At 33.3% G+C, this 23,840-nt stretch overlaps 1 protein-coding gene across 1 annotated transcript in view; it reads right to left on the bottom strand.

The window, feature by feature from the left end:
• The window catches only part of LOC128209609 (acid-sensing ion channel 4-B-like), a 29,083-nt gene extending 16,922 nt beyond the window's left edge, over window positions 1–12,161 (bottom strand). Inside the window, exon 1 of the mRNA XM_052913707.1 lies at window positions 11,952–12,161. Within this exon, the coding sequence (XP_052769667.1) occupies window positions 11,952–12,073 (122 nt within the window). The 5' untranslated portion in view covers window positions 12,074–12,161. The remainder of the gene's footprint in view (window positions 1–11,951) is intronic.
• Between the last annotated feature and the right edge of the window lie 11,679 nt (window positions 12,162–23,840).

Here is a 23,840-nt window from a genome sequence, read left to right as displayed (position 1 = left end):
GATTGGCATAAAAAAATGTTTTTGTAACGAATTCCAGGACAATTATTTAATAAAATGTTTTACTCTTTGATATCATAATTGTAAAAAAAAATGTAATAGAAATTGAGTCGGAGACCGGGTTCGAACCTGTGGCGCCAAAATTGCAGTCCAGTGTTGTAATCACTGTGCTACGAAGGTTTACCCTGAACGGTTGGAATATTTAAGCTATATACCTAACTTGGTAAAATCACGTGGTAACATCGACTAGCCAATCACGCATAATAAATGAATTATACTTGGCAAACATACCTTGTAATCTTTTTTAATGGAAAAATACTGTAAACTATGTTGCATTTCAATTATAAAGTTTCAATGCATTGTACACATCGATACCAAGTTTTTGTCAGTTTTCGACAGTTTTTTTTTTTTTTCGCTATTTCATCATACGGAGTACAGCCCCTTTAAAATTTGAAAAATCAATGTTCTCATATGGGTGGGGGTATTTATATTTATACATTGATTTATTCATCTATCCATCGATTAACCCACACAATACCGTACATCCATCCACCCCATCCGTTTAACCAAATAAGATTTCAAAATATTGTTTCCATTTCTTCTAACGTAGATAGTACACTACGTTCACATTTTAATAATTTTGCTCAAAATCTCTGTTGTGCTGATATTACCGGATTGTGCTTTTATTTTTAATTAGCAATTATCTAAAAAGAACATCGTGATTGATCTCAAGAAGAAGCGAGTGTTTGATACAGTTTATCCTCAGTTATGAAAGCATACACCTTATTGCCTCTAGACACATTTTCGTTTGAGCAATAATTATAAGCACGAACATCCGGGGCAGTATTTTATTTTCAATCAAAGATAGTGATTAATGAATACTTATCACCATCCAACAATTTACGGTAAAACAAATGTGATTTGAGACTTGAGAATTCCCAAAGTTGATAAATTTCACAATACAGACGATTAATTCACCTTGCTCGTGCTCTCTTATTCACATCGTCGCGCGTTTTTTTTCTGTTAGTGTGTTATTACAAAAGAGGAATAGATTTAAGAATTTTATTGGAAACAATTCAGAAAGCTTTCAAGTAGGGAGATATATCTCGGACAGGATTAGAACTGACAGACACGAGTTTTAACTTCGATTGGTAATGAATTTGTAAAGCTTGTTAGATAAATGTTATCAAAATATAGAAGGTATGAAATTAACTATTTTGTATCAGTTTTGTTTTATGATACAACTTCTTTCTACCGGTTGCTAGACGTCAATTTCTTGTAGAAAAAAATATTCTTGGGAAACATCTGATAGAGAAGCTTTAACACAAATCGCAGTAAAAATCCGTTAAAATTGATTGATAAGATCACGAAATGAAATATCTTTTGTAGCCATTATTTGAACCAGTCATATCATCAGAAATCAACAACAAGTAACAATGACTGTCTAATACATTTAACAAACCACACACAATTGGTAATATAACTTGATCTAGCTCTAAGAAAGGGTACAACATGTATAATTGAGGTCATACGTGTGTTTTTCGATGTTGAGTTAAGGAGGTATTATAACTTAACATTCTTAACAATACAAACACTTCAGCACAAATCTAGTGAAGAATCAAATACATGAGGTTCATGAAAATATGCCCCAAAGCCAAGTAATGAAAGTTACTTTATTCATGTTTTATGATTAATGTTAAAAAACAACTTTCATCTATCATCTTTTTTAAACACCTTTCCATCATAATCATGTTATACTTTCAACCTGTTCGAAAACATAAAAAATATCAGTTCCATCGCGTTCCATCGCGTTCAACATAGATATCGCAGCATGACAATCTTCTTCTTTTTTACTACCTGTGAGTATTGTCAGTAAAGCGGAATATTTCTTTACCATTGGGAATATTCTAACAAGAAAATCGCTAGTTCAAGAAGGATGGAGTGTTTGATGCCGTTTTCTGAACATACTTCAGAGAAAGAACGTCCGTGGCAATATTTTGTTACCATCAATGATTGTAATAAGTGAGTCTAGTAAATAGTATACAGCCATGTAAACTTGCGGTCGACCTTTTCATCAAATATAACCATGTTTTATTCCATTTATGTATAATTGATGATATTAAATGAGACAGAGTTATTGCAGTTCATTGCACGAGGTTGTTCCAAGTTAATTGATAGTTTGCAAAATATTTGTTCATCACTATTTATTTCTTATGTTCTGTTCAAGTGATAAATAGCTGGTTCTGAATGGCAAGAAGCCAAGTGTAATTTGTAACGTCAACCGTTTCGATCTCATCACTCAAGCTGATGAGATTTGCGATTTCCTAAACTTAATAAATGTCATAATACAGACATGACGTTCATCTTATTCGTGTTTTCTTATTCACGTCGTCACGCCATTCATCTTTTGATTATGTGGTTGAAAAAGAAGCCATAACGAAGAAGGGCGAATGCCGAATGGTAATTTAACGTGTGTAAGGCTATTCCCTGTAGTGTAATGACTCAATGAACATTTCATGATACCAGCATTTTGTCATATTTTCAGGACAATAGGAATGTGTGACTTATCAAAAACTGTTGGCTTATTTCGTTATCGTTTTTATCTTTGGCCGGACTGTTTTGAACAAATGGAAGTATTATGTAGTAGTAATTTTCTTGAGGGGGGGGGTAGAATATATAGAAAAGCTTGGATAAAGAAGTAGAACAGCTACCGAGATAAATGTTTGCTCATAAATAGTGAGCATTCAAGCACAGTCTCTGCCTAGAACAGGAGGAGAACAAAACATACCAAGTATGGCTAACTTTTTTTACGTCAAATTCGATTTGTCATACAATACTTTGCCGTTATGCCTTCCAAAATATTAAAACAAATATTGAAATAATATTGTTAAAACTTACTACACAAAACAAAAGACACATAAAGACACAAGACAACAAACACACAGCGTAAATTATAAACGCTCACATACGTCACACAATACAATAGACACACATCTACAAGATAGCAAATACACAACTAACACCGCAACAGACAGTTACAAACACATACTAAAAAGCGTTCAGACTTTGTACTAGTGCTTTCAAAAATACAATTCAGGTGGCCTACCTCCGTGCAATTGAACGTGATGTTGATGGGGATAAATAACGTATTCCGTGTAACGTCGTGTTCTGCGTGAACTCCTCAAAAGATGCTCGAACGCCACTGTGTAGAGTTCTTTTAGCATCCATAATCGCAATTTAAGAATAATTCCTTTTTAGTTCGCATTCAGTAAATAGGCCCCAAAAACATGTTCCACTTCGCGATTTGTCCGAAGGTTATTCATTCGAAATTGTAATACCATTGTGCTCAGCGATATTCCAACTTCTCAAAAGTAATGCCGGATCTTACCTGGCGATTGGTTAACTATAAAGGAAAACTGTGGTATCAAGGAAGAGGGAGTGTGGGATATAAATTTCTCAATAACGCATAAGGTTTTCATTAAGCAATAGGTTTCCCATATCGTGTTATTATTTGAAACCAGGTTTTAAATATTAATCTTCAATTTTGATTCGATTCAAATATTCAAAGGATATGTTGCGGCATATTCTCATTCAAGTTTATAGTATTTCATTAAGAGTTTCACCACAATCTTCTTGTGCGATACAACAAGTCCGAAAAAATAATTCAAAATTTTAATTCCAGTATAAGTTATTACAGTAATATTGCATATTGTACGATTTCATCTTTTTTTCCTTCAATCTATATTTTCATAGGCATTGGTTCTTGGCAGAACAGCCGGATCTCTCTAAGTAATTGGGCATAACCGTGATTTCATGTAACGCAAACATATAATCACTTGCCTCTAGTCGGCTCTAGACACGTCTTTGTCTAAAGTACATTTCCTAGCACTGACGTCCGGGGCAATATGTTCGTTTGATCAAAGAAAGTCAAGGTTGTTTTTAGTATCATCTTGTAAAAGTTTATGTCAGTGTGATTTATGCCTGCACATGAATTATTATTCAGCATGAACACAAACCAGAAAATAAAATTGTTTTAATCACTTGGATCATTGTACGTACAATATCTTCGTACATTTATGTTTTGTTTCCAAACATAAGTTTAAGAATCTTCACTGAGAAGAAGTTGATTTTACTGTCTGACGCTCAAAGTAAATGATCATTCGCGAAACATGTTTGGAAAAAGACCAAGTTAATCATTTTTCTAATATTCTATTTCAGTCATGATTGACAATTTTGGCAAGTGTAATTTGTGTCACCAACAGCCAGAAGGTCTCGATGGCACTATCCAATTATAAGGAATGTTTGGCTAAGAAGAATTTGGTTTGGCTGTATTTCATTTTTTTAAATTCTAATTGCAAAGATACAAAATAAGTTGGACGCTACTGGGACAAGTCAATCGGCCAAAAGGCTATGCTTGGATATTTTGCTATATAAACAGTGATCAAAAGCCAAGACTCAAACAGAAAACCGCATAATACAACAGCTTAACATTGAATAATTATTGCGGCATATACACACATAAAAATACTATTTTTTTTGTTATTTCACTTTAAACATATACGGTATATGCATAGTAACTATACACATACTTAAGTCGTGTTCATAAACCTTTCGGAGGACGGTTTAAAAATCGTTGTTAGGGTAAAAATAGTACGATTAAATTTTGGTACGGAATTTAATCAATCGGAATGATAGTGCAATGTTTTGAACTACAACAGTTTTAAGTTGCTACATGACAGATAAACACACGAAATCACTGCGAGCATTTTCAATGGAAACAAAAGAGACAACCTATGCAAGGTTTTTAACAATGTCTAAATACGACACAAAGTACACGTATTTTACCATCTCTAATGGTTAACTTCATGGTCTATATATATCTTCTAAATTTTGGTCATATTATATATATCTATTGTTTTGTTATTAAGTTTAACGTATTAAAACTATTTAATTCTAACAAATATCATAGCTCTTAAGCAGGGGTTTAGAGGCGTCGACAATCAGCAGTGTCGCAACTTACCATGCTGTCAAAGAAAAGTCTCTCAGAAAAACTGAAACTGTTATGCTTAAACATTTGTATTTGGCTCTCCCGAAAAGTATTTCTGCATTTGTAAATGATAAGACCCTTATATTTCATAGAAACATGGTCATTCACTGAAAGCCATGAAAGTACACGGATCATAATCATAATTTCGGTTATTATAGAAAACCATATTTAAAGCAAGCTTATCTCTTTGTTCTGGAAATATTTCATCCAATTAAAAGCCATTGTTTCCTAGCATTTAACCCTTTATGTCGAAAACGTTTTATCAGAAGCAGCAAAAACATATACTTATTCTTCCTTAACCTTTTTTATTATGTCTGTGGCATAAACATCTTGCGAAGCGCTTTGATGGTGTTTTGTCTGAACATTTATCATAGTGGGCAGTTTCCACCGAAAGTAACCAAATATTGCGACAAAGACAGTTTTTAAGAAGCTACGAGAGATGCATAGAAACAAAAGCACAAAGGAAACAAGTGTGAATTCCTATGAAGACAGTTTTAACCAAAATAATGCAACCAATTGTGAGTACCGAGACATAGAGCTATAGATAAAAATAGACCATATGCGTCCTGCTTGTAGTTTTTACTATGGACAATCTACGCCAATATGTTTTAAACATCAATTTAGACCATGAAATAATGGTGATAGCTTCATGAAAAAAACAATCAACTCTTACTCGTGGTGTACTAGATATTCCACCATTGGATTCGCGAATGCCCATGCTTTTGTTTGTTGTCTTGTGACGTTGTTCGTTTCTTTTTCCTTGTCAGCTGGGCGTTTAACCTGTGTAATCGAATTTCCTTCCTTAAATAAGAAAATTTTAGTTCTGTGTCTTCTCGGACAAAGGTCCAAGTCCTAACAATATATCTAAACTTTAAACATAGTCATCGGGAGTATGATATAGACACACAATAATGCGGCAGTGTATCTGATAAAATGTACAGAAAAAGTAAATTGGACAGAATCGGGTACTAAGCTTAGAGTGTATGCAATGGCTCTCTTTTGTTATTTTTTTTAGATGTTTATGTAAAGGTGGACGTTGGTGTTAACGAAAACTTTAATAAGTCGTGCACAATGTTTGTGGAATTTGTAAAATTAATGAACTGTCAGTTATGAATAAGAAGAACTTATTAAGACTCATAGAGACGGGTAAGGGAGAGAAGGGGAAGAAATGGGTTAATTCTGATACTCATGCAAACTATATAAACGTATATCATTTCCTAACAAAAGCAATCTGCATGTTATGACACAGCAAACCCTGGAGAGGACATTTTAAATTGTACGTGTTTGTAAGCATATACTATTCCTTTACCGATATTTTGTTTGTCGTATACAAACTGGCATTAATATGTGCATTACTCTATTCATTATTATATTCAACGATTTCGGTCCCGTTTCTAGTTTTAAGATAAATATCATTTTACCGCTTTAGACCTTGTCCAGTTAACTTTCATGAAATGTGATTGTATGTGATTAAGCGAGAATACGATCCCATATATACAGATATTTTTTGATAATGTGATGATAACTAAAATGATACAAATGTTTTATAAATACTTCAGAAAATTGAAAAATGTTATGTTTCAAACCCATCTCGCTTTAAATGGCAAACCTTTTTTGCAATACAAATACAAGTTTGAATAATTGATCTGGCATTTCATTTTTATCATCATTTGAAATAAAAAAAAAGGCGCCATTAATGTGAATTGCCGAGGGTTTTAATGAACAGCTCGGCTTTGGTTTAATGAAAATATATTTAAATCTGCGTTATAACGCATTGTTTTTTTTTCAATGTTGAACTCTGATTGGACAAACACACGTCATTTGACTAAATTGACCAATGATAAACGACGTATAACCGCAATTCCGCAATTTAGACATCATATGATAATGAACAGCAGCCAATTGTATAAAACCGGACGTGTTTTGTTTAAAGTTAGCCAAAATAGTTTATTATTTAGATTGGCTGTGGATAACATATTCATTTTTGTACAATTGGCTTCCTCTGCCCAGTCGGATTATATGTTATTTTAAAATGTAAAATAGTGAAAGGGTCAGCTTACCATTTTGTTTATCATTCCCAAGTTGTTCAAATTTTCATCGAATAACATCTTAGTAAAGAAATGTGTTATAAATTAAATTAAATATCAGCGTTGTCTTCAGGAAGGAATATCATATCTTTTCGTGATTTAGACAGATGCATTTTCGATTGTTCAGTCTAGATTGATAGCATGGCCATTGTTCTCAAGTATTGCACCCTATTAATTTTAAAATGGCTGAGTCATTTCGAACTCGATTCGATTTTTTGCACGAACATTTTGAATACATATCATTGAATTTTCCATAGAATGATTAATGCTCCGAAGCAATTTCTGTCATAATCATTGTCATCTTTAGACAAAAGCGGGCAATTCTATACACAAGACAGACTATTTATTACGTTGCTCTAAAATAGTATAATAATAAAAGAAACAATTTGTCAATAATGATAAATTCATTGTTCTTTAATAATCCATCTTCAGCCATGCATTCAGGCATCGAAGAGTCGTATTAGACAAGAAAATGTTAAATAAGGATACTTTTGGTATGTCCACGTTGATTTGTCATAGAATACTTGTGATGTTGTGATACCTTTGTGAATAAAGGATCATTTGCGCCGACATCATTATCATTTCTCAATAGCATTATACCTGTAAAATACTCTCTAAAGTTTCGGGAATTACGGAAGCATAACATACATCAAAGGTATGAATGCAGCATTCTTAGTGAATGGAACTGTTAAGTAGCAGTAATGACAAGTGTCACAAGTCAACGGCTTTTAGTATTGACTTTAATGGTATTTTTGTTTTGTTAAGAATCATTCAAGTTCGCAGAAGACAAGTAAATACAGATTTACAATGCGGACAGCGTACCAGTCGATGTTGAAGAGTCGCCACACAGCACTTTTATAGTATAGCTAATTGTCATACGGAACTTAGACGCTCTTAAATTCGGTTCTTTATATACCCGTCGAACAATTAAACTCTTAAATACGCGCATGTTCGTATAAAACGAAAGCCATGATACGGTTTTCGATAGAATTCATAATGTATTGATGGAGTTTGTAGATAACTGTTATTAAAATAAATTACGGTATGCGAAACATGACGAGTTTGTACCAGTATAGAGGTATGCTTCCACGTCTTTTCTTTGCACAAACATCTGGTAAAGAAGCTATCACATGCACGCCGTAGGTTAATAGAGATTGATCGGTGAAATTGAATTGATATTTCACTGATTGAAACAGTAAAAAATCAATTTGATATTTTTCACTGCTTTGAACTTCCAGCCCATTCTCACGTCAAAATCAAACAGCTGGGAATCAGTTTCAACGACGTCATTCTGAAAAAACATTACGTTGGTATACAAATTACAATTTTACGCTTTTCTCACAACAGTAGAATAAAATGCCAGCTTATAAGCATATAATAATAATAAAATTCAGATCGCAGAAGAAATTCACCTGGTAAACCTCACGGGTAAATATTTGAGCTTCTCACTAAAACTCGGTGAAATATATTGCGATCACGCTGAAACAAACAATTATCATCCATGGGTTCACAGTTTAAAACCCCGCTAAAATGATTGCTATAATCAAAACATTACTTCATAAATATCTTATTTAGTACTTTTTAAAGATGCACTCTTACTTCAAGATAAGATTTACCACAATGAATAATATTGTTTTAATAGTCCAAAATGGATGAATAAATGTTGAAAACAATGGTTCTTATGAAGGATACCGAGTTTAATATGAAAGAAATGTGCATAAAACACGATAGTTCTACCTTATGAGACACCACATCACAGTATATCTGTTAGCATTCACCAATCATTTAATATGTTTGTGCTTTCTGCTATTAAATACACGGTTACAATCTTGTTATCAGTAATTAATGTTTTCCATAAATACATGTGTATGTATTGATTTTGAATAAGAGTGTCACTTTTAGTAATTATGTCATGGAAAATCTAAAAGACCTACAACAAATGTCTACAATAGTTCCGCACAAAATTGGTAATATAAGATGGTCTAGATCTAAGAAAAAATAAAAATGAAACATCATGCTTTTATTATTCTATGTCGAGTTAACTTTAAGAGGGAGTTAACTTTTCGCAAATAAAAGACCGCTAAACTTTCCTTATTAAACCATTTATTTATTCAGAATGAATCACCTAGAAGCAATACATTAGTTATGAATGCGGTTTAAAAACAAGATCTGTCACAATAAGTGACAACTGCTAACGACGTGCCATCCAGTAAAAAAGAGTATGTAATTACAAATATACCTACATGTACATTTAGGAAGAGCTAAAAAACTATAAGCACATGCTAGACCCCATGAGGGTAAATCTCAAGTGTTGGGGAGTGATGAAGAGATCTTGCAGGTGACACGTCGTCTATATTTACTGAACACACGTGTCAAGTAAGTTAATACTCCTTTCGTGTATCATAAAAATACACGGCCATCTACACTCTGTCTTTGTTGATATATGTAGCATTCCATAATGATTTAACTAAGTGTGACTTTGATCTTTAAATTAAGAATGTGTGTCTGACAAACGACTAGTCGTCCTTTGTACCGAACAAATGTGCCATTTAATTTAAAATCCCTTGATTGTTGTTCATGTGTATGGTAAAGTTAAAGCCCGGACACGACCTTTACTCTATCTGCATGTATGCATCATTTAATAATGATAAACGTGTAAGTGTGTTACCGTGACCTGAAGTAAAAGCAAAGCAACGGAAAACCGGAAGGACGATCTCACGGGGCGATTACATATGCCCAACCGTCGTGTTTGGCGAAAACTCGTCGAAAGACGCTGGACCGTCGCCTTGTTATGGTGTCGCATCATCAATGTTATATTTTAATGATTTCAGTTTATAGATAAAAAAATCTCATTTTTCATACTTTCTTAAACGCATTTCCAGGATCGTCTTATATTTTGCGACCGGTCCTAAAACATTATATTTGAAATACAATACAGAGATGAAGTATGTCTCGTTCACCTCGTCACGATATTTAGTTTGTGAGTGTGTGGCTGCGAAAATAAGGGTATTTTGTGGAACTGGTTTGTGAGTGTGAAGTGTCAGAAGAAGTTGGACATGGTATTGACGACGATCAAGAAATAATATTCATCTTAGACAGTAATAAAATGGTTTCATGGAACAATTAATAACTGTTTATGTAAACTTCCATAATGTGGCGACTTCGATCGTTGGTAGTCTTTCAAAAGTAGTTATTTGGAACACTTATGTATTTCAAGTCGAGGTATGGAAGCGAAAAGGTTCTAAGTGACATTAAATAAAGAAGCAGATAAAATCTTTTCGCTTTCACCCCCCCCCCCCCTCGAAGTGTATGAAATAAAAGCAAATATATTAAACAAAATAAAATGTCTATATAAAAAACAATCCGCAGTGAAACTAGGAATGGTAAATGCTTATCACTACAAACCTGTAAGATGTGTTCAGAAATGTTCAGTTTCTGACCTCATATCTATAGTGTTCAGGGGTAATTTTTAACGCGATATGTTAGTTAATTGGTTGTAAGAAAGCTAAGGCTTGGACTTCTGTTCAAATTATAAGAAAGGACTTCAGTGTCAACTTTCTGTTCTTATAATATTTGCACTCATACACATGAGTATATCAAATCAAAATTCCGAAAGTAACGCTTACATTAAAATATAGCATACACTACAACGATATCCAATAGTTTATAACAAAAAGGTTAAGCCAGGATGAAAACTCGCCTTTTGTGACGGAAAAAGGTATATTTTGACCGATAATTTTACGTTTGTAAGCATATTCCCTGTTTTACCTCCATCCGATGAATGTTTCATGAAAAAAAACAATACTTACCAGCATTTCCATATATTATTACAGTAGGAATATGTGACATCATCTAAAAGTGTTGACTTATTTCGATATTATTGTATATCTTATAAGAGTATTTTGAATAAATGACAATATTTTCCCTTGCAAACTATTCGTTCTGCTATATAGATGGTTCTGAATGGCAAGAAGCCAAGTGTAATTTGTCACGTCAACGGTTTTGATCTCATCACTCAATTTTAGGCAAGCTGATGAGATTTGCGATTTCCCATACTAAATAAATGATACAATACAGACATAAAGTTCATCTAACTCGTGTTTTCTTATTCACGTCGTAATGCCATTCATCTTTTGATTGTGTGATTGAAAAAGAAGCCATAACAAAGAAGAGCGAATGACGAATGGTTATTCAACGTTTGTAAGCCTATTCCATGTATATTAATGATTGAATGAACATTTCATAATACCATTATTTTGTCATATTTTCAAAGCAATATCACAAATTATTGGCTTATTTCGTTATCGTTTATGTCTTTGGCTGGACTGTTTTGAATGAATGGAATTACTATGTATTGGTAATTTTCTGGGGGGGGGGGGTGTCCGAAAACAAATTATATAGAAAAGCTTTGGAAAAGAAGTAGACTCTGCTATAAAACAACTACCGAGATAAATGTTTGCTCATAAATAGTGATCATTCAAGTCTCTGCCTCGAACAGGAGAAGAACAAAACATACCAACTATGACTAACTTTTTTATGTCAAATCCGATTTATCATACTTTGCCGTTATGCCTTTCAAAATAATAAGATGTAAAAAATATCGTTTAAACTTACTACGTAAAACAAAAGACACATAACGACACAAGACAACAAACACACACCGTAAGTTGTCATCACTCACCCACACCACAATAATACAATAAACACACAACTCAACAAGACAGCAAATAAACAACTAACACGGCAACATACATAGATATAAATACATATGAGAAAGCGTTCAGGTTAGCGCTTTCAAAAATACGATTCATGTGACCTACCTCCGAGCATTTGAACGTGATGTTGATAGGGATAAATAACGCATTCCGTGTAGCGTCGTGTTCTGCGTGAACTCCTCAAACGATGCTCGAACGCTGCTGTGAAGAGTTCTTTTAGCATCCATAATCGCAATTTAAGAATAATCACTTTTTAGTTCGCAGTTAGTAAATAGGCCCTAGAAACGTGTTCCACTTTGCTACTAGTCCGAAGGTAAAATATTTGAAATTTGAATACCATTGTGCTCAACGTTATTCCAACCGCTCAATAGTTATGCCGGCTGTTACCTGGCAATCGGTGAATTATAAAGGAAAACTGTGATATCAAGGAGGAGGGAGTGTGTGATATAAATTTCTCAATAACGCATATGGTTTTCATTAAGCATTATATTTTCCAAAATTGTGTTATACATTGAAGCCAGACTTAACACTTTAGTCTTAAATTTTGATTCGATTCAAATATTCAAAAGATATGTTGCGGCATTTCTCATTTAAATTGCTTGTTATTTATTAAGAGTGTCACCAATCTTGTTGTTTCAACCAGCCCGAAAACATAAATTAAAAGAATTAACCCCTATATAATTGCTTACAGTAAAAATTGCGTATTGTACTCTTACATCTTTTTTGTCTTTAATCTATATTTTCATAGGCACTGGTTCTTAGCAGAACTGCCGGATCTCCCTAAGTAATTGGGCATATAACCTTGTTTCATGCACGCAAACATATAATCACTTGCCTCTAGTCGGCTCTAGACACGTCTTTGTCGGAAGTATATTTCCTAGCACCGACGTCTGGGGCAATATGTTCTTTCGATCAAAGAAAGTCAAGGTTATTTTTTAGTTTCATCTTGTGAATGTTTTACAAGTTTATCTTAAGACGTAGTGTGATTTACACCTACACATGGAATATTATTCAGAAATGAAAACACACCTGGAAAATATAATTGTTTTAATCACCTGGGTCATTGTACGTATAACATATTCGTTCATGTATGTTTAAAAATCTTCACTGAGAAGAAGCTGATTTTACTGTCTGGCGCACTGAGTCAATGCTCATTCGCGAAACATGTTTGGAAAAAGACCAAAGTTAATCATTTTTCTAATATTCTGTTTCAGTCATGATTGACAATTTTGGCAAGTGTAATTTGTTTGGCCAGCAGTCAGAAGGTCTCGATGGCATAACCCAATTTTAAGGAATGTTTGGCTAAGAAGAATTGGATTTGGCTGTATTTCATTTTCTAAATTGCAAAGATACCAAATCAGTTAAATAAAAAGTGGACGCTACAGGTACAAGTCAATCGACCAAAAGCCTATGTTGGGATATTTTGTTATGCACAATATAGTGATCAATGCCCAAAACAAAACAGAAATCCACTTATTTCAAAATCCAAACATTCAAAATATATTGCGGCATATACATACATAACATAAAAGTGCAATGTTTTGAAGTATGACAGTTTGATATTTGCTAAATGATAGGTACACACACGGTATCACTGTCAGCAGTTTCAGTGGAAACAAAAAAGACAACCGATGCAAGATTTTAACAACGTCTTAATACGACACAAAGTACACGTACTTTACCATCTCGGATGGTTAACTTCATGATCTATATATATTTTAGTTTCATTATAGTTAAGATATACTCTTTGTTCTGGAAATATTTCATGCAATTAAAAGCTATTATTTCCTAGCATTTCACCCTTTATGTCCAAAACGTTTCAACAGAAGCAGCAAAACTATATATAATTATTCTTCGTTAGCATTTCTTCATCAATTCTGTCTCTGGCACAAATATCTTGCGATTGATAAACGGTCGTTTTAAGAAGTGCACCGATGGAGTATTTGTCTGAACCATTTATCATAGTGAGCAGTTCCCACCGAAAGAAACCAAATATGTCGACCAAGACAGTTTTAAGAAGCTACGAGACATGCATAAAAACCAAAGTACAGAGCGCTGTTTCGGTGGAAAAAAGAGTGAGTTCCTTAAAAGACAGTTTAAAACAAAACGAGGCTATTGAAGCCAATAAATTTTGAGTACCGAGACAGCGAGCTATACCTCAACATAGATCATTTACTTACTGCTCGTTGTCTGTTGTTTTACTATGCATAACTAATACTCGTGCCGTACTAGAGTAATCGACCTTTGGATTCTCGAATGTCTATTCTTTTTGTGTGTTGGTTGCCTGTTATGCATTTAACCTTGTGTCTCTAAACAAGTTCAAAGTTAAAATGTCTGGCTATTGGGCTTGTCCTTGCAATTTCAATTGTATAAGAGACACGTGTTTCATCGTCTGTAATTCGTAATCGAATTTCCTTTCTAAAATAAGAAATATATAGTACTCTACCTTTTCGGACTAAGGTCCAAGTCTTAACAATATATCTAAGTTTTAAACATAGTCATAGGGAGTATGATATAGACACACAATAATGCAGAAGTGTATCTGATCAAATGTACAGATAAAGTAAATTGGACAAAATCTAGTACTAAGCTTAGAGTGTATGCTATGACTCTCTTTTGTTATTTTTAGATGCTTATGAATAGGTGGACGTTGATGTAAAAGAAACATTGAAAAAGTCGTGTTCAATGTTTGTAGAAGATAAACTCTTATTTCTGATGTTCATACAAACTATAAAAACGTATTTCAATTCCTAGAAAATGCAATCTGCATGCATTGATTCTGCAAACCAAGAAGAAAATATTTCAAAAAGTTACTGTTTGTTATCATTGACTATTTCCTTACTAAAATTTCGTTGGTCGTTTACAAACTGGCATTAATATGTGCATTATTCCGTGCAACGGTTTCGTTCATCTTTCTATTTTTAAGATAAATATCATTTTAACTACATGTACCAGTAAAAGTTCATGAAAAATCGGATTGTATAAGATTTAGCAAGAAATAGAACAGCAGCCAATTGTTTAAAACTGGATGTTTTTGGATTGGTTTAAGTTTGCGAAAATATTTTATTAATTGTTAATATCTATTGAATAATGACTGTTGACCACTCAAAATGTTTTCATGCGCGAACTTGTCAAAAGATTGGCTGTGGATATCCTATTCAGTTGGGTGCCGCTGCCTTTTCGGGTTTTATGTTAATTAAGTAGTAAAATAGTGGAAAGTCAGCTTTCCGTATTGTTTTTTTTATTCCCAATGTCCGCATCTAAATCAACAAACGTTTTATCAGATAACTTAAATTAAATATCAGCGTTATCTTCCTTAAGAAATATTATTTGTATTCGTAATTAAGACAGATGCATTTTCGATCGTTCAGTCTAGATTCAGAAAATGGCCATACATTTCAAGTATTGCACCATAATAATTTCAAAAATGCTGAGTCATTTCGAACTTGGTTCCATTATTTTTACGAACAGTTTGAATACATAGAAATGCAATTTCCATAGAATGATTAATGCTCCGAAGCTATTTCTGTCTTAACCATTGTTCAGCTTTAGACAAAAGTAGGCAATTCTATACACAGGACAGGCTTTTCATTACGTAGCTTCAAAACACTATATTAATAAAAGAAATAATTTGTCAATAATGATGAATCGTTGATCGTTACTATTCTAACTTTAGCCAACATTCAGACATCAAAGAGTCGAATCAGACAAGAACATGGCAAATAAGGATACTTTTGGTGTGTCCAAGTTGTCATCTTTAATTAGGTTCATTTGCGCCGATACAATTAACACTTCTCAAAAGCATTTAAGCTTTAAAATACACTCAAATGCTCCGAGTATTATGAAAGCAAAAAATGCATCAAAGGTATGAAAAAAGCAGTCGCGGTGAATGAAACTGTTAATTGGCAGTAATAACTAGTGCTTCGAATCAACGGCTCCTAGCAACGGCTTTAATGGTATTCTATTTTTGAGAATTACTACGACATTTGCAATGTTCTCAGAAGACTAGAAAATATATATCTACAATGTGAACAACGTACGAGTTGATATTTAAAGAGTCGCCACACAGCACATGTATAGTATAGCTTATTGTCATTTTACGGAATTGAGACGCTCGTAAATCCGGTTTTTAATATATACGTCGGACTAAAAAACCAACTCCTAAATACGCACATGCTTGTATTGAACGAGCCATAATATGTTTTCGACAGGATATATAATGTATTTGTGAAGTGTGTTAGGTAAATGTCATTAAAACATATATCGGAAAGCAAAACATAACGTGTTTGTACCAGGTTTGATTTATGCTTTCACGTCTGCTCTACCTGTTGATCAGCAATTTAATTCAGAAAATATTTTCCTTGAAAAACATCTAGTAAAGAAGCTGTGCTATTTATCATATGCTTGCCGTAGCTTTATTTATTAATCAGTGAAATTTAATTGATATTTCACTGTTTCAACACTGTAAATATCACTTTGATATTTTTCACTGCTTTGAACAATTTCAACGACGTCTTTTTGAAATAACATTACGTTGATTTACCATTTGGCGCGTATTTTTTAAACCAAAACAAACAAACAACTTTAAGATGTTAGTTTATGATCATATGGTAATATAAAAAATAGATTGCAGAATAGTTCACCTGGTAAACTACAAAAGTAAATATTTCAGCGTCTGGTGCTCACTCGATTTCGTATATTGCGATCACGCTGAAACAAACAATTACCATCCATGTATTTGCAGTTGAAAACCTGTTATACTAATTGATATCATCAAAACATTCTTTCAGAAATATCTTATGTAACAATTTACAACTAATCGTGTCATCGTAAATCAAAAAGACCTACAACAAATGTCGAAATGTGTTCATATTCTGCACACAATTGGTAATATTACTTGGTCTATCTTAAAAAACATTTAAAAAATGTAACATCATACTTATATTGTTCTATGTTGAGTTAACTTTAAGAGGGAGTATTTTCCACAAAAACAACTTAACTTTCTTACCACTATTTCATCAGAACGAAGCAATGCATTAACATGAGGCTTAAAAAATAGAACTGTCACCATAAGTGACAAATGCCCACGACGTGCCATCCGGCTCAAGCGATTTTGCAATTACAATTATACCTATATTCAGGAAGAGCTGCCAAGTAATTTTAAAATCACTCCATGCCGTGTATAACATAAAAACAGACCGGACACGACCAGCTATACTTTATCTTTTTGAATATATTATGTAACATTCCATAATGATTTAACTTTAAGTTTGACATTTGATATCTAAAGTAAGAACGTGTTTCTTACACACGACAAGTCGTCTTTCGTACCGAACACATGTGCAATTTATTTTAAAATCCCCCAGAATACGGTAAAGGATCAGTCCGGACACGACCAACTTTACTCTTTCCGCATGTATGCATCATTCAATAATGATAAACCTGTGAGACCTTGACCTTTGAAGTGGGATCGTGGATCTTGCACGCGACATTCTGTCATTATGCCTAGATTGCATATGCCAAGTAATTTAAAAATCACTGCGTGCATGACAACGTCAAAGCCCGGACACGACGAATCGGAAGCCGCCGGGCCGTCCCTTTGTTATAGTCGCATCATGCATGTTAAACTTCTATGATTTCAGTTTATAGATAAAGATTTCTCATTGTTCATATTTTCTTAAACACATTTTCCGAGATCATGTTATATTTTGCAACCGGTCCGCACACATAAAATTCGAAATTTTAATTTCATCTCCTTCAACAAAGAAATTGCAATCATTGTCTAATCATTTTTATCATGATCTATGATTTTCTATTAAAGCTGAAATTTGTCATGTAATTAGAAGTAATTTAGTAATTAGTAATTTTAAACATAATTCTGGGTACGGACGTCCATGGCAATATTTGTTATAACTTAATGAATCTGACAAATGATATGTAACAATAGTAATCTTGTGTTAGACTGGGACACAACATAAAGTTAATTATTAATTAGTTATGTTTGGTTATACTTATGCATTATGCCTGTATGTTATTTTTTCTAACAATGGTCGATGACCTCAAATGGAAAAAAAATATTATAATACATTGCATGAGGTTCCAAGTAAAATAATCCTTCGGGACTTATTTGTTTCGGTAAAAAGACCCAAGTTAATAATTTGTGTGATATACTGCATATATAGTTGGTCCTAAATTACAAGAAGATAAACCAATTTTTACATTTACATGTCTATCGCATCACTCAAAATATGGCCAAGTAGTTGAGACTTGAGATTTTAAGAAACTAATAAATGTCACAATACAGAGATGAAGTATGTCCCATTCACCTCATCACGATATTATGTTTGTGAGTGTGTGTTTGCAGAAATACGGATATTTTATTGAACACGTTCGTAAGTGTGTAGTATCAGAACAAGTTAGACATGGTATTGACGACGCTAAAAACATATTTCTTCATCCTTGACAGTAATAAAACGGTTTCGCGGAACAATTAATAACTTTTCTTTTTGTAAACTGTTTGATAGATGCTTTCAAATATTTTTATTTGGATGACTTAAGGATGACAAGTATATATTAAAAGAAAAGGAAATAAATTGAAAAGGAATGTCAATATCCGCAGTGAAACCAGAAATTGTATATGCTTAACACTACCGACCTGTATATATTTTCAGAAAGCTCAACTTTCTCGCCTCATATCCTCGTTGTTCAGGTGTAATTATTTTAACGCGATATTTCAGGTAATTGGCTGTAAGAAAGATAAGGCATGGACCTCTGCTCAACCGAAATGAAGTGACTTAAGTGTCAGCTTTTTGTTTTTATTATGTTTGCACTCCTACTCATTAGGCTATCAATTTTAAAATCAGAGAGTAACGCTTACATTAAAAAATAACATACTCTTCAACGATTTCTAATACTCCATGAGAAAACAAAGTTAAGCCAGGATGAAAAATAGCTTTTGTGAAGGAAAAGGAAATTCCGATTTTATGTTTGTAAGCATATTCTCTGTTTTACATTGACCCGATGAAAGTTTTTGATATACAATACCAGCAGCATTTTTCCATATCTTTATGACAATAGGGATATTTGGCATTACCCCAAAAGTGTTGACTTATTTTGTTATTACTGTTAATTTAGCAAGAAGGTTATTTTCCCTTGATTACTTAATGTTCCGAAGAAGTTTGTTTATTTAATAACATATTATCAAGTACATACTAAAACAAGAGTAGACAATTTCCCATTCGGTAAGCTTATCATAACGGTGCTCCAGTATATAGTATATATATATATATATATATATATATATATATATATACATATATATATATATATATATATATATATATAATACAACAATCGATACATAATCGTTTCACATACGTAGGAAGAAAGATTTTTTGGATGCACAGATTGCATCTATGAAGGAAATAGAAGTTGAATGAAGCTGGTAATAGGCAGTTTTGATAACTGCCACACGTTAAACGCCTCCTGGCACCGACTCTAGATGTATTCTGTTTCAAATAATATAATGAAAACCGCAGAAACAAGCCCAGGAGTCGAATTTCAAATATATCAAGTATTCCTGTTAATTTAAGCACAAGGCATGTGACCAAACGACACTGAACGAGAAACACAGATACCACAGCCACCACATACAGACCACACACGCATCAAAATAGACTTATCAATAAATGATGGGTTTTAAACCGCTTTCGAAAATCACTGGAACAGTAGACCATTTGGGTTTTAAACTAGTTTATAAGACTAAAATATGGAAACAATTATGGTCGAAGGTTAAGAGGCGCCTCACAACACTTCCAGCTGTAGTGAGCGGTATTTGCATTCCGATAAATAGAACCCAAAATTGAATGAAAGAGCATAGCTTATTGTTATTTCAAGAACCCATGAGGCGATTTTTTTTCGGTTCTTATTTGCATGGGAAACGACAAAAATTAAAACCACTCAATTCAAGTATGATATTTTTACACAAAGATCATATGGTTAATTAAATTATGATGAATTTGTAAATTTCTTTTACAAATATGCAGTAGCTTTTAATTTGCCAGTTTTTTTTATAAAAAATACAATATTATCATATATCTACGTCTTTTCTTCGTCTAATTAGACGGCAAGTTCATCTTTAACCAAAAAATACTTATCAAGAAGGTATGAACCTTGTATTCACAATCGAACACCTGCTTAGATTGAGTGATAAAACCTGACCATTATTTCGGAAATATATGTTGTGGCACTAATTTGAACAATGCATATCATAAGAAAATGTAACTGAAGTACAACATTTCCCAAGCACGTCTGTACTACCTTAATCCGACGGCCATCTAAACAATATAATTTTCTTTGTCAAAATTACAGAAAACAACAACATGTAAACGTCATGTTTATCATATTATATTAATAATTTCGCTAAAACAAACACCCTTGAACATCTGATTTTTCGTTTAAATTTTAATGAATAAGCAGCGAAACAAAAAAGATAATGCATTATATAAACATATGATTTCAAAAGTTACATTATGATGACCTACCTCCGTGAATTTGAATTTGACGTTGGCGGAGAACGATAGCGTATTCCATGACACGTATTGTTCTGCGAAAACTCATCAAAACTCGTTCAAATGTCACTTGTAGTGTTGATCTATCATATATGTTTTACTTCAATGAATACATTATACGAATATACTGGTTTGATTTTTCACTCTTTTTTTTATTTCGAATTTTGATTTCATTGAGTTTATCAAACATTGGTGTATTTATTTTTGTTACATTCGAATTGCTATAGATCATAATCCATGTGTCTTGGAAGTAAATATAGATTTTGACTCTTTGACTTTTTTTACTTTATCACAATGAGAAGGAATGTGTAAGATACAGTTTTATTCATAATGCAAACATGATATCGCTTGCTACAAGACATATACTCTAGCTATAACACTTAGAACGGAGTTCCAGGGCATCAGTTTTTTTTTGTGAGTGAATGTTATGAAAGTTGGGGGTAAAACATAAAACTAAGTATAAAAAACATGCATCATCAATGTATAATTGTATTTACACTGTTCTTTGTGAGAAATTGTTCAGATGCACATACTTCATCCATGAACATACTACTTCAGTCTCTGTTCTATTGAAACTGTTTATATTTAGTTATACAAGGTGCATCGATGGACAGATAATGTGCTACTTTCTACAGCCGCCACATAACATTTTTTGATAACCTTGACTCCGAAAATTCTACATGTAGTAAATTGCCTAAAATTCCTTATTAAAGACCTTTTTGAAACTTTTTTGGTCAATGAACAAGTTGTTTTTCCTTCTAATTAACTGTTCCTATCTGTCTTTCATATACATCCGTTTCTGAGAGATGAAGTAGACAAGTGCAATTTATTATGTCAACGATTTCGACATCTTGGCTCTAAATGTGAGCACGCTGGATTAGTAGCCGTTGAGGTTTGCGATTTCCAAAACCTAATAATTGTCACAATATGGAGATAGAGTTCTTCGAACCCGTGTTTTAACTGTCTCGTCATACACGCTTTTTGTCTCAGTGTGTTGTTGCAGAAGAGGAAAGATCTAGGCATTTTATTCAAAAAACGTTCGAGAAAGATAACAGCTCATCATTGCTATCTGAAACAGTAATAAAATAGTGTGGTGGGTATAAGTATTATCTTATGTATGTCATAGTGCGGTCATTAAGTGTTGTTTATGGCGAAATATAGATAAGCTTACCCACAAATTAACTTTCCTGTGTACTGATAAAGTTACGTTAGATTAGTCTCGACTAGTTTTTTCACATACAAGCAATGTGATTGGTCAACGTTAACCATTGAATACATCTTGACCAAGCAATAACGAATTCGGCTAATTTTAACCAAACTAAAGAAATGACCAATTGTATACAAACGATCGCAGGTGGCTCCGTTTACCAATACAAGATACAAGATACAAGAATCTTTATTTAAAGTCGTTTATACGATAGCAAGAAACATTACCTCAATGAGCTATTTTACGACATGGTGAAATGCTAAATGTTGATGCCTATAGAGCCCATATCATATACAATCATTTGAAATGACATAACTTGCTAATTAATAACATGTGAGGTAAACGACTGAAAATACATAATAGATACAGTTATTGGAGTTGATATTTTGTTCTTTATTCTAAGTGAACCGACCTTATTTGCAGTATTTAATGTGCTACTTTCTACAGCCGCCACATAACATTTTTTGATAACCTTGACTCCGAAAATTCTACATGTAGTGGATTGCCTAAAGTTCCTTATTAAAGACCTTTTTGAAACTTTTTTGGTCAATGAACAAGTTGTGTTTCCTTCTAATTAACTGTTCCTATCTGTCTTTCATATACATCCGTTTCTGAGAGATGAAGTAGACAAGTGCAATTTATTATGTCAACGGTTTCGACATCTTGGCTCTAAATGTGAGCACGCTGGATTAGTAGCCGTTGAGGTTTGCGATTTCCAAAACCTAATAATTGTCACAATATGGAGATAGAGTTCTTCGAACCCGTGTTTTAACTGTCTCGTCACACACGCTTTTTGTGTCAGTGTGTTGTTGCAGAAGAGGAAAGATCTAGGCATTTTATTCAAAAAACGTTCGAGAAAGATAACAGCTCATCATTGCTATCTGAAACAGTAATAAAATAGTGTGGTGGGTATAAGTATTATCTTATGTATGTCATAGTGCGGTCATTAAGTGTTGTTTATGGCGAAATATAGATAAGCTTACCCACAAATTAACTTTCCTGTGTACTGATAAAGTTACGTTAGATTAGTCTCGACTAGTTTTTTCACATACAAGCAATGTGATTGGTCAACAATAACCATTGAATACATCTTGACCAAGCAATAACGAATTCGGCTAATTTTAACCAAACTAAAGAAATGACCAATTGTATACAAACGATCGCAGGTGGCTCCGTTTACCAATACAAGATACAAGATACAAGAATCTTTATTGAAAGTCGTTTATACGATAGCAAGAAACATTACCTCAATGAGCTATTTTACGACATGGTGAAATGCTAAATGTTGATGCCTATAGAGCCCATATCATATACAATCATTTGAAATGACATAACTTGCTAATTAATAACATGTGAGGTAAACGACTGAAAATACATAATAGATACAGTTATTGGAGTTGATATTTTGTTCTTTATTCTAAGTGAACCGACCTTATTTGCAGTATTTAATGTGCTACTTTCTACAGCCGCCACATAACATTTTTTGATAACCTTGACTCCGAAAATTCTACATGTAGTGGATTGCCTAAAGTTCCTTATTAAAGACCTTTTTGAAACTTGTTTGGTCAATGAACAAGTTGTGCTTCCTTCTAATTAACTGTTCCTATCTGTTTTTCATATACATCCGTTTCTGAGATATGAAGTAGACAAGTGCAATTTATTATGTCAACGGTTTCGACATCTTGGCTCTAAATGTGAGCACGCTGGATTAGTAGCCGTTGAGGTTTGCGATTTCCAAAACCTAATAATTGTCACAATATGGAGATAGAGTTCTTCGAACCCGTGTTTTAACTGTCTCGTCACACACGCTTTTTGTGTCAGTGTGTTGTTGCAGAAGAGGAAAGATCTAGGCATTTTATTCAAAAAACGTTCGAGAAAGATAACAGCTCATCATTGCTATCTGAAACAGTAATAAAATAGTGTGGTGGGTATAAGTATTATCTTATGTATGTCATAGTGCGGTCATTAAGTGTTGTTTATGGCGAAATATAGATAAGCTTACCCACAAATTAACTTTCCTGTGTACTGATAAAGTTACGTTAGATTAGTCTCGGCTAGTTTTTTCACATACAAGCAATGTGATTGGTCAACAATAACCATTGAATACATATTGACCAATCAATAACGAATTCGGCTAATTTTAACCAAACTAAAGAAATGACCAAGTGTATACAAACGATCGCAGGTGGCTCCGTTAACCAATACAAGATACAAGAT

Source organism: Mya arenaria, chromosome 11, assembly GCF_026914265.1.
Source record: "Mya arenaria isolate MELC-2E11 chromosome 11, ASM2691426v1".
Taxonomy (NCBI): Eukaryota; Metazoa; Mollusca; class Bivalvia; order Myida; family Myidae; genus Mya; species Mya arenaria.
Note: the sequence above shows the minus strand (reverse complement) of the source record. Positions and strands in the feature narration are given on the sequence as shown.